The following is a 14,600-nucleotide window of genomic DNA, read 5'->3' as shown; positions in this document are numbered from 1 at the left end:
ATGGTCAATGTAAACAGTTTATAGAATAGAGGAAACTATACAGAAAAAATAAAATCACTCATATTCATATTCACACCACTCTGGAATAACTGCTATTAAAGCTTTGGTGTATTTCCTTCTTGTTTATACTAGGATTTCAATGGGTGGGTTGGGGGGACCTTGCCCGTCCTTGGTTAATACCTATATCTGCAAAATTTTTATTTCATTAACCTTTTCACCATATAGTTTAAAAATCTATATTGTATTCTTTACACATGTTGATAATGTAATTGTGTATGTAGCATGCTTGAGTGTGGACACTATTCTCTGGGCATTTTGATAATATTATACTTTTGCTTTTGCATTGTAAGCTCAGCTTGGTGGTAGTCAGGTACTTTATCTTGTGTCCCTACGAACTTTATGCTTTCCAATATCCTTGTTAATGCCAATAGATTAGTCTGTGTGTAGCAATAATTATAAATTAAGTAATAATTTTTTCTCTTAACAGCACAAAGTACATGCTCAAGTCATCAGATAACATGCTCCAACGGTCAGTGTATCCCAGGTGAATACAGATGCGACCACGTCAGAGACTGCCCAGATGGAGCTGACGAGAATGACTGCCGTGAGTCTGTTTTAGTCCTTGCACTGTATTTGGTTTCACCCTTGTCCCTTTGACATTTTAATCAATTTGTTAGATTTGCTGATGGACATAAATGCCTACAATATGCCTCTTGTTATTGCAATCTCTTGGCAGATTCTTTTGTGGATTAGGGGTGATGTTCTGATAAGAGTCTATTTTTAACAAGACATTCTAAGAGTGTCCTGCCTTAGTGCATCAAGTTTCTGTATTTTTTATGGTAAGAAACTTTTAACATGAACATAGATTCCAACAGGAAGGATAGTTAAATACATCGAGTACAGAATCTAGTTTGGTCAATTTTAACTGTTATTACACAGCTATAGTAAGTTTCTAGGTCAAATTTCTCACTAGTTTTCCTGCTTTTATGGACTCGACATTTTTCAGATTATCTTTGGAAAAGTGTTACATTTTGAAAATGGCTTTTCCTATAACAGCAGCATACTATGTCTGTCTGTAACTGATCACCACAAAATAAGACATATAAATCATAGTACTCTATGTATAATGTATAAATATTACCACACCAAAATAAGAAAGTGCAATTATAGTTCATTATGTAGTAACTGGTAAGTAAAGAACAATCTTCCTCTTTCGAGGCTTCTATAGAACTGTTAGGATATGAGAAGATAGGAATTATTCTGCTGTGCCAGTCCTATAGTCCATGTAATTGTCTTTAATCTCAGCCATACCACAGTTTCTTTCTCTCTCTCTTTTTTATTTTTTATTTTTTTGAGAAGGAGTTTCACTCTTGTTGCCCAGGCTGGAGTGCAGTGGCGTGATCTTGGCTTACTGCAACCTCCGCCTCCCGGGTTCAAGCAATTCTCCTGCCTCAGCCTCCTGAGTAGCGGGGATTACAGGCGTGTGCCACCATGCCTGGCTAATTTTTGTATTTTTAGTAGAGATGGCATTTCACCATGTTGGTCAGGCTGGTGTTGAACTTCTGACCTCAGGTGATCCACCCGCCTCGGCCTCACAAAGTGCTGTTATTACAGGCATGAGCCACCGTGTCTGGCCCCAGTTTCTCTTAAAAGCTCTTACAAGTCTATCATTTATGAATTTTTCCATAAGTTCCTTGAGTTTTTAATATATATATGTTTACATATGTTTTTAATATATATATAATATATATATTTCTGACAGGCCTTTTAGTGCACTCCTGCATTTCATAAGTTTACTAGGTGCTGTGTAAAGATATAGTCATGTGTCATTTAATGAGGGGGACACATTCTGAGAAACGTGTTGTTAGGCAATTATGTTGTTGTGTGAACACGATAGAGTGTAGTTAAGCAAACCTGGATGGTCTAACCTACTGCACACCCAGGGTAAACAGTATATACCCTAGGCATTTACTCTTGCTCCTCGGCTGCAAACCTGCACACCATGTTACTGTGCTAAATACTATAGGCAATTGGAAGACAATGTTAAGTATTTATGTATCTAATCATATGTAAACAGAAAAGGTACAGCAAAAATATGGTATTATAATCTTAGGGGACCATCGTAGTACATGTAGCCCATCCTGTTTGTTGTTGCCCGAAAGAGCCATATGCGGTTCATGACTGTACTTCCTTTTGTTTGCTCTTAAATTTGTATTTCAAACTTCAAGGAATTATCCCAGTATTCTGTTAATTGGTGAGCAGATTTTCGTGTGCCTTAGAAACCTTGATCATAAACTTTTCAGTTATTATTTTCAGTTATTATGTCTCCGACTGAAAATTCAAGGTTTTAGCCTATTCTCACAGGATATTGCCTCTATTGTTTTATAATTCTGATTTAATTTTAGTTCTCTGGATTGTCTCTAAATTCCTTCCTTTGATACAAATGGTTGATTTTATGCTTTCTGATAAAAGAGCTATCTTGTGTAAACTTTGTTAAACTTCCCAGTATGGTGCCGTGACTAGGGTAGGAGCTAACATACGTTGATTATGGCAAGCGAATTGTTTCTAGTCACTGTACGTTTCAAACTGTACTATTCATGGAAGACATACTTGTATATGTGCAAAGGCAAGACCTATGCTTCCATCCATACCATGACCACATGGTGCATTTTTAAAAAAGATGCTTCTCCAGTGCTTTTTTCCTTGCATGTTATTTTTCTTTGAGAGAAGCGTCTGTGCTATTTGTCCTTGTCTCTCCATTTCCTCGCACAGTTCCTAGTATAGTTCTGTTCTAATTTTCATCTTAAATATTCTTATTTATCTATCTATTTAATTATTTTTTATTTTACTTTAAGTTCTGGGGTACATGTACAGAATGTGCAGGTTTGTTACATAGATATACACGTGCCATGGTAGTTTGCTGCATGTGTCAACCCATCATCTAGGTTTTAAGCCCCACGTGCATTAGGTATTTGTCCTAATGCTCTCCGTTCCCTTGACCCCCACCCCCCTGACAGGCCCCGGTGTGTGATGTTCCCCTCTCTGTATACATGTGTTCTCATCGTTCAACTCCCACTTATGAGTGAGAACGTGTGGTGTTTGGTTTTCTGTTCCTGTGTTAGTTTGCTGAGAATGATGGCTTCCAGCTTCATCCATGTCCTTGTAAAAGACATGAACTCATTCCTTTTTATGGCTGCATAGTATTCCATGGTGTATATATGCTACATTTTCTTTATCCAGTCTATCATTGATGGGCATTTGGGTTGGTTCCAAGTCTTTGCTATTATAAATAGTGCTACAATAAACATACGTGTGCATGTGTCTTTATTTTTTGAAAGAGATTACAGTGTTTCCACTTTGGATTTACCTTCACTCTGGAAATTATGCAAATAATTTAGACTAAACTCTGGCAAGTTTAGAGATGGTAGCGTGTGTCTGGATGCCACAGAATAGCAAGTTCAGGGGTCAAGGATTCTACTTGCAGTGCTTTGTAAAGCACACAGTAGGTTTTTCATTGAGGCAAATGAAGAAGATATTTTTGATTAATAATAATGATAAATCATATGTTATATTTTGTAGCATTTTGTAAATTTCAGAGCATTATTAAATTCTAGTTGTTACTATTAGGTTCCTTTATGAGGACAATAGGGCAGACACTATTATAATGTCTTATGAATAAATGAAAACTTCAGAGAGAAGAGTGACTTGTTTGAGGTTGTATAGTAGAGATAGGGCTTAATTTGTCTTCTAGTTCCAAGTATGGTGATTGCTCTTCATGGAGGGCTTTATTTACAGAAGGAGAAAGTCCTATCTTGTACGAGTTAAGAGACCACCAGCCAAAAGTCTGTGTCTTTATCCCTTATTTACAAGTAGATGAAAATGAGTGCTTCATTGCAAATGCAGTGGGACTAAAGGAACTGCTACTTTGGGGAAAATAAAAGTCAGCTGAAACAGAATGTTTGCAGCCAAGTCTAAAGTCACTAATACAACCGGCTCACAACTTTGCCAGTGAACCTTCTGGCAAAAACCTGGCAGGCTACGAATATGCAAGTAGCTGCTGTAAAAGGGAATGAAGCAGAGGAAGTGAGATTTGTAAGCTATTATATCTGGGCAGGAGATTTTAATCAAGTTTTTTTTTTAATTAAAAAAAATTAAGTACAAATAGTTGGTGAAATAATGATTCACTAAGGAAAGAAAACCAAATTTGGCTTATTGTTTCTAGAATCATGTAAGTTATGAACCGTTCAGGGCACATTGTGGCCTAAAATGAATCACATGCATGTAAGGGATTTTGCAATGAGGTATTCTTTCCTATTTCCCTCTACCTTGTTTATTGATTGCTAAGTTTCATTTATAAAGGAGTGTAAAAAAAAAAAAAAAAACCTCAGAAATCAGGGGAAAGGTAGAAAAGAATCTTCTTATTCTTTGTTAGTGCTTTGATCTGGTCACAGTCAGATATGTACAGGAAGGAAATGAATGGCCTGGATCAAAGTCCTTAGAAAATGTTAGTATAGGGGACGGGTCGCAGGAGTGGTCCCATTTTGTTTTCCTTCTTTGTTTAAAGCTCTTGTGGAAAGTGGGAAAGGGAACTGCCAGTCACCGAGCACCAGCCACCATCTTGCCCACTTTTCACATCAATGCTGCAAGGGGGGTATGAGGACCAACTCTGTTTTACAGAGAGTGTAAAGATTATCAAGATGTAAGAGTAGGGGAGCCAGGATTTTAACCTAGGTCTCAACCGTATGTCTGTGCTCTTAAAAGATTTTGCTTTAGAAATAGAAATGTGTAACTTATTTTTGTTTAAAGGTTACTTAGCTATTTTATTATTTTTACATATTATTGTCTAAACGTTTTTTAGTATGGAAGGTTTTTTTTTTTAACATATACAAAAGAAGTATGAATTGTATAGTGAACCCCTTTGTATGCACCAAATAATTACATCAATGATGAACTCATAACTAGTATTATTTATTCTCTTTATTCTCCCCATTATTTTGAAATATTTCTTAGACATTATATAATTCCACCTGTAAATATTTCAGTATTTGTCTCTAAAATATAAGGACTAAAACATAAACATAATATCATTATCACACCTAAAAATTAAACAACTCTTCTTTAAAATAATCAGACATCGAGCCAGTTTTTAAAATTCCCCAATCATCTTGTTATTTTTTACAGTTTGATTATTTAAATCGAAGTCCAAATAAAATATTTATGTTCAAGTTAGTTGATGTGTCTCATAAGCCTTTCAATTTGTGGGGTTTCCTTCTATTTCTGTTCTTTACCCCTTGCAATTTACTTGTTAAAAAAAAAAACCCAGGTCACTTGTCCTGGAGTTTCCCACAGTCTGGGCTGTGCTCATTGTGTCCCTTGATGTCCTTTAACATGTTCTCTGTCCTCTGTATTTCCTGGCAATTAGTAGCTAGACCTGGAGCAGGGTTTCTCGACCTTGACACTAATGACATTTGGGACCGGACAGTTCTTTCTTGTGCATTGTAGAATGTCTAACAGTATCCCTGACCTCTATCCATTAGATGTCGGTAGCATTGCCCAGTTGTGACAATCCAAAATTGTCACAAAATTGTAAAGCACACAGTAGGTTCTTCATTGAGGCAAATGAAGAAGATATTTTTGATTAATAATAATGATAAATCATATGTTATTTTTGTAGCATTTTGTAAATTTCAGAGCATTATTAAATTCTAGTTGTTACTGTTAGGTTACTTTATGAGGACAATAGAACAGGCACTATTATAATGTCTTATGAATAAATGAAAATTTCAGAGAGAAGAGTGACTTGTTTGAGGTTGTATAGTAGAGATAGGGCTTAATTTATCTTCTAGTTCCAAGTATGGTGACTCTGGACATTGTCAAATGTCCTCCAGGAGCAAAATCATCCAGTTGAGAACCACTAATTTAGGAGACTGAACAGGTGTAAGGATTTTCTTGGGGGGGGGGGTGCGGAAACAAGGGAAGGCAAGAATACTTTTTATGTAAATGTGTGTATTTTCATTAGGAGACACAGGATAGCTAGCTGTCTGTGATGTGAGTAGCCATTGATGATCATTGCTGAAATCCATTTAGTTATAGCAGTACTTAGTTATTTTAAATGTTGCATTAGGTATCTAACAGCTGTTATTAGTTGCTTTAAATTAGAATGTTTTCATGTGATCAAAGATTAAGTGAGGCTTAGTCAGAAATCATCTTCATGAGACATGACACTTTATTATTTCTGCAGTGACGATGCATGGAAATCATTACTTGTGGACAAACTTAGAATTAGCCTGTGAATGGGGCTTTTGTTTTTCTATTTCTCAGAAATAGAATGGCCTATAGGAATGAATATATTAGGTACCTGGAAACTACCTAAAAATAGTAATGGATGTTGGAAAAACTCCAAAGAAGGACTCAATTCTTCCCTCCAATATTCAAAAGGATTAGGGAGCTTGATGTTGTAGTTCATAGCCCTGCCTGTCATTCCAGACCCCTACATTGTAGTTCATACCCTTTCAAGCTTCTAAAATTAAGACACTGAGCTCCAAGACACAGTACCTTGTGTCCATTCCAGGCATTCCTTTACAGAACAAAGAGTGGTGTGTAAGAGTCCTCTCAGGGAGGCAGGCAGGGAGAGAGGAGGTGAGAGAATAGTTGAGATGGTGAGGAAGGCGAGGGTATTAGGGTCTCAACAAAAAGATTATTTTTGAGATAAATTTGGTATAGTATGAGAGATTCTTATTGCGTTTGGTCTTTTTAAAGTCTGCTTCGTCTTTATATGCATAAGGTATTGGTGGTTATTTTACCCTTTTAGAAAAATTTCTGAATATATATATATGTATGTATGTATGTATATATAGGTGCGAAACAGGTAAAAGCTCATTTTCAACCTTAGTTCTTTTATTATTCAATCTGGTCATCTGTAAAATGGCATCTTATATTAAACAGCTTGTCAATTAACTTTTTTTTTTTAAAGGAACAGAGAGATTCAAAACTGTGGTCCATTTTACTTCTAATGGGATTAGCATCAAGGAAAAACCACTCATGCAGGGTCTAAGATAAACATCAGAACAATGCAGCAATTATAGGTCATTCAATTAATATGTTGAAGTGACTTTCAGTTGCTCAAAAATAGTACAGTTTTTTTTTCTGTTAAGTGAAAAGATTATTTTGCTTTTTCAAGCACCATATTAGAATGATTTTGGTGTGAATAAAACTATTGCTAATTATCGTTGGTTTGCAGCACTTCTCTTTTGTTACTTAGGAATGCCAAAGAAAGGGTAAAATCCCTGTTACAATGAAGGCTTTCTTGCCGGTAATCAGCAGTATTTGGTCTGCCTGCAACTGGGGCTGCTTTGTCCCAGAAGTTTTATTTCTATTGACTTTCTGCTCTTTAGAATTTAAACATTTTTCTTTATATCTCTAACTGCTGAAACTCCAGCTGAGGGAACAGTGGGAGGGGAATAAAGAAGATGCTTAAAGTCATTTTGTGGACTGTGAGGGTGCATGAAGAACATGTTCTTCAAACTCAGTTCCACATTTAAGCTGCCCAATGAGCCTTGCCCTTGCTATTCTCTCTCTCCCTGAAGCTAGAAAGAAGAAGCAGGCGACTCTCCAAAGGACCCCATCTTACCTGTCACATCACAGATGTACCTTTTTAGCATTCTCACAATTGAGATAGGATTCAGAGCCCTGAAACCTGGAGGAAGGAGAGAAAACTCTCTTTTATTTAGTTTCCATCATACAAGGATGTTATAAACATCCCCCGTCTTTAAAAAGATCCTAAGATCCTTCTTAGCTGTTGCCAATTACTCTGCTCCCTTTAACAACAGAGTTTCCTAGCATTGTCGTTAACGGCTGTTTCCATTTACTCTTGTCCTGTTTCTTTCTTTAAAAAAAATTTTTTTTTAACCTGTGTAATATATCCAACTGATTGTCCTTTTTTTCAGAACTCACTGAAAATAGTCCTTCATCTTCACCAATCTCCTGAAAACATTCTTTCAATGCTACCAATGACCGCCATTATGCTAAGCCGAATAGTTCTTGTTCAAATGTCACTTCTCAGAGAGCTAGTCCCCATAGTTACTCTTTACCTTTTACCCAGCTCTATTTTTGCAACTTTTTTTTTTCCCATTGCTACTTTTACTTTAATAGCTCTAATTCCGCTCTCCCAAACAGAATGTCAGTTCCAGGAGAAATGGGATTTTATTTCATTCTTTAGTACCTTGCACACCTATAGGTGTGCAATAATTATTTTTGCATGGATTGATTAATAAAATGCTGTGGGAATTGCTACTTCACTTGTAATTTTGTTTATCTTTTAATTTAATTCTTAGCACAGTATCTGTGAAGTCACATTTCAATAAATATATGTTGAACACAAGAGAATTCTAATTAAGACGAAGGCATCACTCTGTAGAATAACTGGTTTCTAGTGAATAACATTCACCCAGCAACGATTTACTGATAAGTACTCAAATTATTTGGGGCTACGTTTCCAGCAGGGAGGCTGAACCACACCATTTCTAGTGACTGGAAAGTGGCTACTCTTATAATGCTGGGTGCAGCTAGTTTTCCTGTCTTTGATTAGATTTTGTCTTTTGTTCTGCCCGGGTGGGTCCCTGGGAATAACTACTAAGGTATGGAACCATGGTGTTGTCTGGCCTTCAATGAAAACATGTAGCCCAGTGCCACTAAACATGATGTACATTATAAACATTTGTTTACCCCTTAGAAGCCATCTTACTTCTTTGTACTATTCCTTGGAACATTTGATGCACATTTTTCCATCTTGTTGCTTGGTCACTTTTGTAATATAGATTGTGTGAGGTTTTTTTTTTTTTTTTTTTTTTTTAAAGGAATTTGGAACTATGTCAGTTTTTATTTCCTTTGCAGTTTTTGGTGACAGCTCTGTATATGGGAAGAAGGTAGTGCTGTGGATCTGGAATCCTTGCAGCAACGCTCTCAGGCACATTTCTAATTGAGGGCTAAGATTAGGTCGCCGTGGATAGAGACCAGCAAGGAGTCTGGGCCTTAAGACCCAGCTAGTACAAAGGGAGTGAGCTAAGTAAAACTAAATAATTTAGTTTGTTTCTCTTTTTGCTTTGGCTTCCTGAAAGCCACCCAGACTAAACTTGATGTTAGTTCAATTCTACTAGTCCTTGGGATGACCATATTTTCTTTCTCTTTCCAAGGTGCTGAATTCTTTTCTTTCTCTCTTTCCTTCTTTCCTTCTTTCCTTCTTTCCTTCCCTCTTTCTTTCTTTCTTTCTTTCTTTCTTTCTTTCTTTCTTTCTTTCTTTCTTTCTTTCTTTCTTTCTTTCTTTCCTTCTTTCCTTCTTTCCTTCTTTCCTTCCCTCTTTCTTTCTTTCTTTCCTTCTTTCCTTCTTTCCTTCCCTCTTTCTTTCTTTCTTTCCTTCTTTCCTTCTTTCCTTCCCTCTTTCTTTCTTTCTTTCTTTCTTTCTTTCTTTCTTTCTTTCTTTCTTTCTTTCTTTCTTTCTTTCTTTCTTTCTTTCTTTCTTTCTTTCCCTCCCTCCCTCCCTCCCTCCCTTCCTTCCTTCCTTCCTTCCTTTTCTTTCTTCTGTTCGTTCTTTTCTTTTTTTTTTTTCCCTGAATTTCGTTTTTAATAAATCTGGTTTTATATAACTTTTTATTGAAAGCTTTTTCAAATTACTTTTGGACAGAGGCAGGAAATACTTCTCTGTTTTTTTCCTTGTATATTGCTACACTCCCTAGGAGCTAGTCCATGATGGCAGTCACTTTAGGGACTTGAAATTCACCAGGAATGGGAGCTTGGGGAGTGGTGGTCGTACCTTTGTGAGACTTTAACTTTGTGGCCTGTTTTTTGGTATTGACTCTCCTGTTTTTCCTGGTACTCCTTCTGGAAAGTTGTTTTTCCTGCGTAGGTTTCCTAGAATTCCTAGATTATATCATACTGAAGTACTTTGTTGACTATGCCATAAGTTGTGGGAAACTGGAGTTGGCCTCACTTCTCCCTTTTTCCTAATGTGGATGGGAAACTGACTGGCAGAAAGAAAATCTTCCCTCCTTTCTCTTGGGTTTCTTCTTTTTCTTGTCAAAATCTCTTTTAAGAACTTCCTAATACCATTCCATTCAATTTCTTTCTTCTTTAATTTTTCGCTTCTTCCTGTTACTTACTCTGCAGCCTATAAGTGGTAGTTGTATCTGTGGCAGTGGTTAGTAACATGGGTTATGGAGCCAAGTTGCTTGGATTTGAATTCTGGCTCTCCAACTTTACCAGTTATGTGATCTCTCTCAAATTCCTTAACCTCTTAATGCCTCAAGTTCTTCCTCTATAAAATGGGAGTCATCATAGTATTTACTTCATGAGGTTGTTATGAAGATGAAATGAGTTTATGCATATTGAGTACTTTGATACATGTCTGGCACATAGTTTTTAACATATGTTATTGATGATGATGATGATGATGATGATGATTGCTTGTTCAACTTTGTGGGTAGTACTTGCAAGTAAGTGCTCGTGGCCAAACTGGTAGATTCTTTCTGGCAAATCATTACATTGACTGGATTAATCTGTCTTGGAGCCAGAGTAAATAACATAAAGTAACTTATAAAGGACAACTCTAGGACCTTGAAAAGTCCCAGGTGTCTGGGCTGGACTTGTATCAGTAAGTTCTTTTGTGTGTGTGTGTGTGTGTGTGTGTGTGTGTGTGTGTTTCCCAATCTTGGCTTAAGTTTCCTAACCTACTTTTAAGATCCCTTCTTCATAATAATAGTCTTTTCTATGTTCTTTTCAGCCATGTTGTCAAATTGTGAGAATAAAACATGTCTACAGTCTTCCTGTCAAGATAATAATGAATAGTCCCTTATATTTGTATCTTATTCTGCTGTATGATACTCTGCTTAAAATGAGTTCCATTCTAAGAGGTCTACAAGGTCTTCAAACTACATTTCTACACCCTCCTCCCTGATTATGTAAACAGAACTATAGCATGGAACTTTCTTGCTCCAAACCAAATCATTAACAGTGAAAAAATATGAAAACTCTTATCTGCATATTTTGGGGGCAGCTCCCAATTATGGGGTAACAAATCTGAACATGTATCATTTGGGACCAGGAGAAATAAAGAAAGGGGAAGAAAGGAGTGGTGTGAGGAAGGATATTCTCACCTTTTTGTGTTAGAAAAACCTTAAAGGTCTGAGGCTTAATTTATAGCTACTTGTTGATCTTTCCATTAAAACCAAATTCAGAAATAAGAGTTTCCTTGGTGTTCTTTTATATGGTCTCCTCTCGTATTGCACTTTACCCTATACTTAAAATCTTGCAGGACATTTTAGCCACATGATGGATTTGCTCTTTGGGAAGAAGGTTAGACTCAGGCTTGCCAAGCAAATAAACCAAAAAATAAGATTTTAGATATCTCCCAGTTGGAAGCTCAAAGGATTGTGACTTATTGTTTTCTGGAGTAGATTGAAACTCATTAACATCTTTAGCAATGATAGTAGAATCCATTCATTTCTTTCTTTGGTCAGTGTTAACAGTTTGGACCTGTTCTCTCTGTGTGGATCTCCAAAGAGGGAAAACCATTTGGAAACAAATTTCCAAGTATTTTCAGTATTTTGTGGAGTTAGGGAGCTCTGTGCAATCTTTTCTGTAAGTATACATCTCAGGTTAACTATGCACAGAAGAGATCAAGGTGTGCAGGGGTTGAGAGGGGTCCCCTGCTGATTGAGAGAGATTCTTTATCAGTGTGGATGGAGACAAGAAAGCTGTTCGTTCTTCATTCAAAAGTCGAACTGCTGACCTCTGGCCATCACAATCCCCTCCCTGATGATATCAAGCTGGCCTTGTTTGTTGGGTGGGGAATGGGCCATGTCAGTAAACTTTTAGTCATGTCAGTGGTTACTGTTTTAATCCTTTTCCTTTCAATTTTCTGGCACTGGTTCTCAAAAAGCAGGATGAGGAAAATGAGAGAGCCACCCAGCACACTTATTCCAGATTCTTTATAATTATCACCTTAAATGAAGTAGCTGCTGTTCAAGCCCAGATTAATTTTCCTCCTGACAGGTAGCTTATCTGTTGCAAAGAGCTGGGTTTTCTATGGGTTTTTCTCCTGCTTGCTGCTGCTCTTAAAAGGCTAGATAACACATTGACTCTAGGAGCTATTTGGCTCACAAGGGCAAAGGAATTGCTTGCTGGCCTCACCTGGTCTTTTGCATCTCTCAAAAGCAGAATTAATAAACATTACTTGAAGGGAGAGTTGTGTGACCCATTTGAAGGTACATTTGTAAGGCATGTCTTCTCAGCAAGGAAAGACAGCAATAACTCTAGGCACCGGCTCACTTTTGGACTATTAAAAAACAAAATAAAATTCAGAAAAAATTTTAAATTATAACTAGCTATTTAAAAACGCCTTCCATTTTAACATATGATCGACTATACATAACTCTGGCAATTGAGATATTTAAGGACACTTAAGAGACTAACTTTGAACCTCTGGAGATGAGAAGGGTTAGGCTTATTCCTTTACTATACCAAAAAAAAAAAAAAAAAAAAAAAAAAGATCATTGGAGAGTCCGTTTTTAAAAAGTGCAAGTTGTTAACATGGCACAAGTTTAGTACAGTTTCAGCACAGAATTTTGTACACAGCTTCTGCTTGAAAAGACTTGGGACTATCCAAATACTTATCTTCAATATATTTATATCTCTATAAAATCTCAAACTGCGTTCTTAAGTGCAAAATTGAGACTCAAAGTTAACTAAGACATACCTTTTCCTTTGTTAAAAAGAAATCAGAAGATGACCTGATAATCAATACAAAAATTATCTTTCATGAAAAAGATGGTCAGACCAAGGAAGATATCATATTTGTGAAAAGGAGGGTATTCAAAGGCCATAAAAGGCAGCACCTCACAATATTTTAAAAAGCCGAATGACTAAAATGTTCACCTGTGATAAATAATAGCAATATTGAACATTTCTTGAGCACAGTGAGTAATGTCCCACCACCCCTGTACTAAGTGTTGGGGATTCTAAAATGAGTAAGACAGGATCCTTAATCTCAGGGAGTTTCATTATGTCACGGGGGAAAGAGATCAACAATCCACAGAATAAAGCCTCCAGTAAGAAGTCACCAGAGACAGGTGGTCCAAATCTGGTAAGTAGAGAGGAGGGACAGATAGCATGTTATTCCTGTAAAGGACTTCCTGATTTTCCACTGTGACCTAGAAAACCAGGTCCAGTGAGTAGCAGTGAGGTGGTCGCATGTACATAACATGGCAACAATAATTTGTGCTTTGAGAGCACATTATGCTTTTCAACATGCTTCACCAGACAGGGTCTTTTCAGGCCCCTCTACCCTGTGCAGTAGATTATCCAAATGTGCAGATAGGGAAGTAGAAACACAGGACATGAAGCTTGAGTCACAGTAAATAGCTGCTGAGTGGTACCTCTGGGCCACCAGGGCTCCTGAACTCTAGGCCTGCTTTCTTTCTCCAACCCCCAGTGGAAGAAATGGCCTTTCTTTCTTCCAAGCTTGTGCGGTGTCCTGGGATGTTATTTGTATTATGTAAAATAATGTTCCATTTTGAGCTAAAGTTAAATTCTTTCTCATTCTTCATGTTTTAGCTCAAAAGTCACTTCTTTAGGGGAGACTTTTCTGCTATGCAGTCTCACAGTCCTCTGTACTTTCCACATTAGCACTTATCCCAGTTTGTAATTTACCATTTGTGTCTTATTTGACTAATATTTGTCTCCCCTGTCCAGCTGTACTCTCCATGAAGCCAGGGAGCATATTTTTGTGTGTGTGTATCAATATGTGCTCAGCATTTAGTGACTTGCATATAGTAATCACTCAATAAATGTTTGCTGAAGGAAATTTAAGGTTTGTTTGCTGTTTCCATTTTTTTTTTTTAAACAATAGAATACCCAACATGTGAGCAGCTTACTTGTGACAATGGAGCCTGCTATAACACCAGTCAGAAGTGTGATTGGAAAGTTGATTGTAGGGACTCCTCGGATGAAATCAACTGCAGTAAGTATTGCGCACAAGACGTGCAGTGGTGTGCTGAAGCTGGTTTACACTGGCTTGAGAGAGCCAATTATGTGCATCTCTTCCCAAGTTCAGTTTCAGTGAATTCACGTTGGTAGTTTGAAGTCAGCCGTTGGTAGAAGTATTTACACACTGGAAATCGGCAAACATTACAAACCAGGGCCTTTTTGTTCCTGGATAACTGATTCTTAAACATTTACCAGCACACCACTGCTTAATAAGAATCCCTTCTTAAACTGGAGATGATCTTCCTTTGAGATTAAATGGCTACAATGGAGTTAACTTCTCTCTTTTCTTTCCCTTCCTAACTTTCTGTTGCAGCTGAGATATGCTTGCACAATGAGTTCTCATGTGGCAGTGGAGAGTGTATCCCTCACGCTTATGTCTGTGACCATGACAGTGATTGCCAAGACGGCAGTGATGAACATGCTTGCAGTACGGTGATTTCTTTATGCTGGGTCATGTTCTTGGGAGTGTTTTGTTCTGTTTCAGTTTGGTTTTGTTTTATCCCCGCCTCCCCCACCAATGTACTGCTTTTTTCAAGGAAAAGAGTCACTACATTTGATGGCAG

The 14,600-nt window shown here is 37.2% G+C and overlaps 1 protein-coding gene across 1 annotated transcript in view; it reads left to right on the top strand.

The window, feature by feature from the left end:
* The window catches only part of LRP2 (LDL receptor related protein 2), a 213,793-nt gene that overhangs the window by 47,415 nt on the left and 151,778 nt on the right, over positions 1–14,600 (top strand). The window contains exons 4-6 of the mRNA XM_005573401.5: positions 488–604; positions 13,901–14,011; positions 14,351–14,464. Of these exons, the coding sequence (XP_005573458.3) occupies positions 488–604; positions 13,901–14,011; positions 14,351–14,464 (342 nt within the window). The remainder of the gene's footprint in view (positions 1–487; positions 605–13,900; positions 14,012–14,350; positions 14,465–14,600) is intronic.

This window comes from Macaca fascicularis, chromosome 12 (assembly GCF_037993035.2).
Source record: "Macaca fascicularis isolate 582-1 chromosome 12, T2T-MFA8v1.1".
NCBI classification, from domain to species: domain Eukaryota; kingdom Metazoa; phylum Chordata; class Mammalia; order Primates; family Cercopithecidae; genus Macaca; species Macaca fascicularis.
This window is presented reverse-complemented; position numbering and strand designations above follow the sequence as displayed.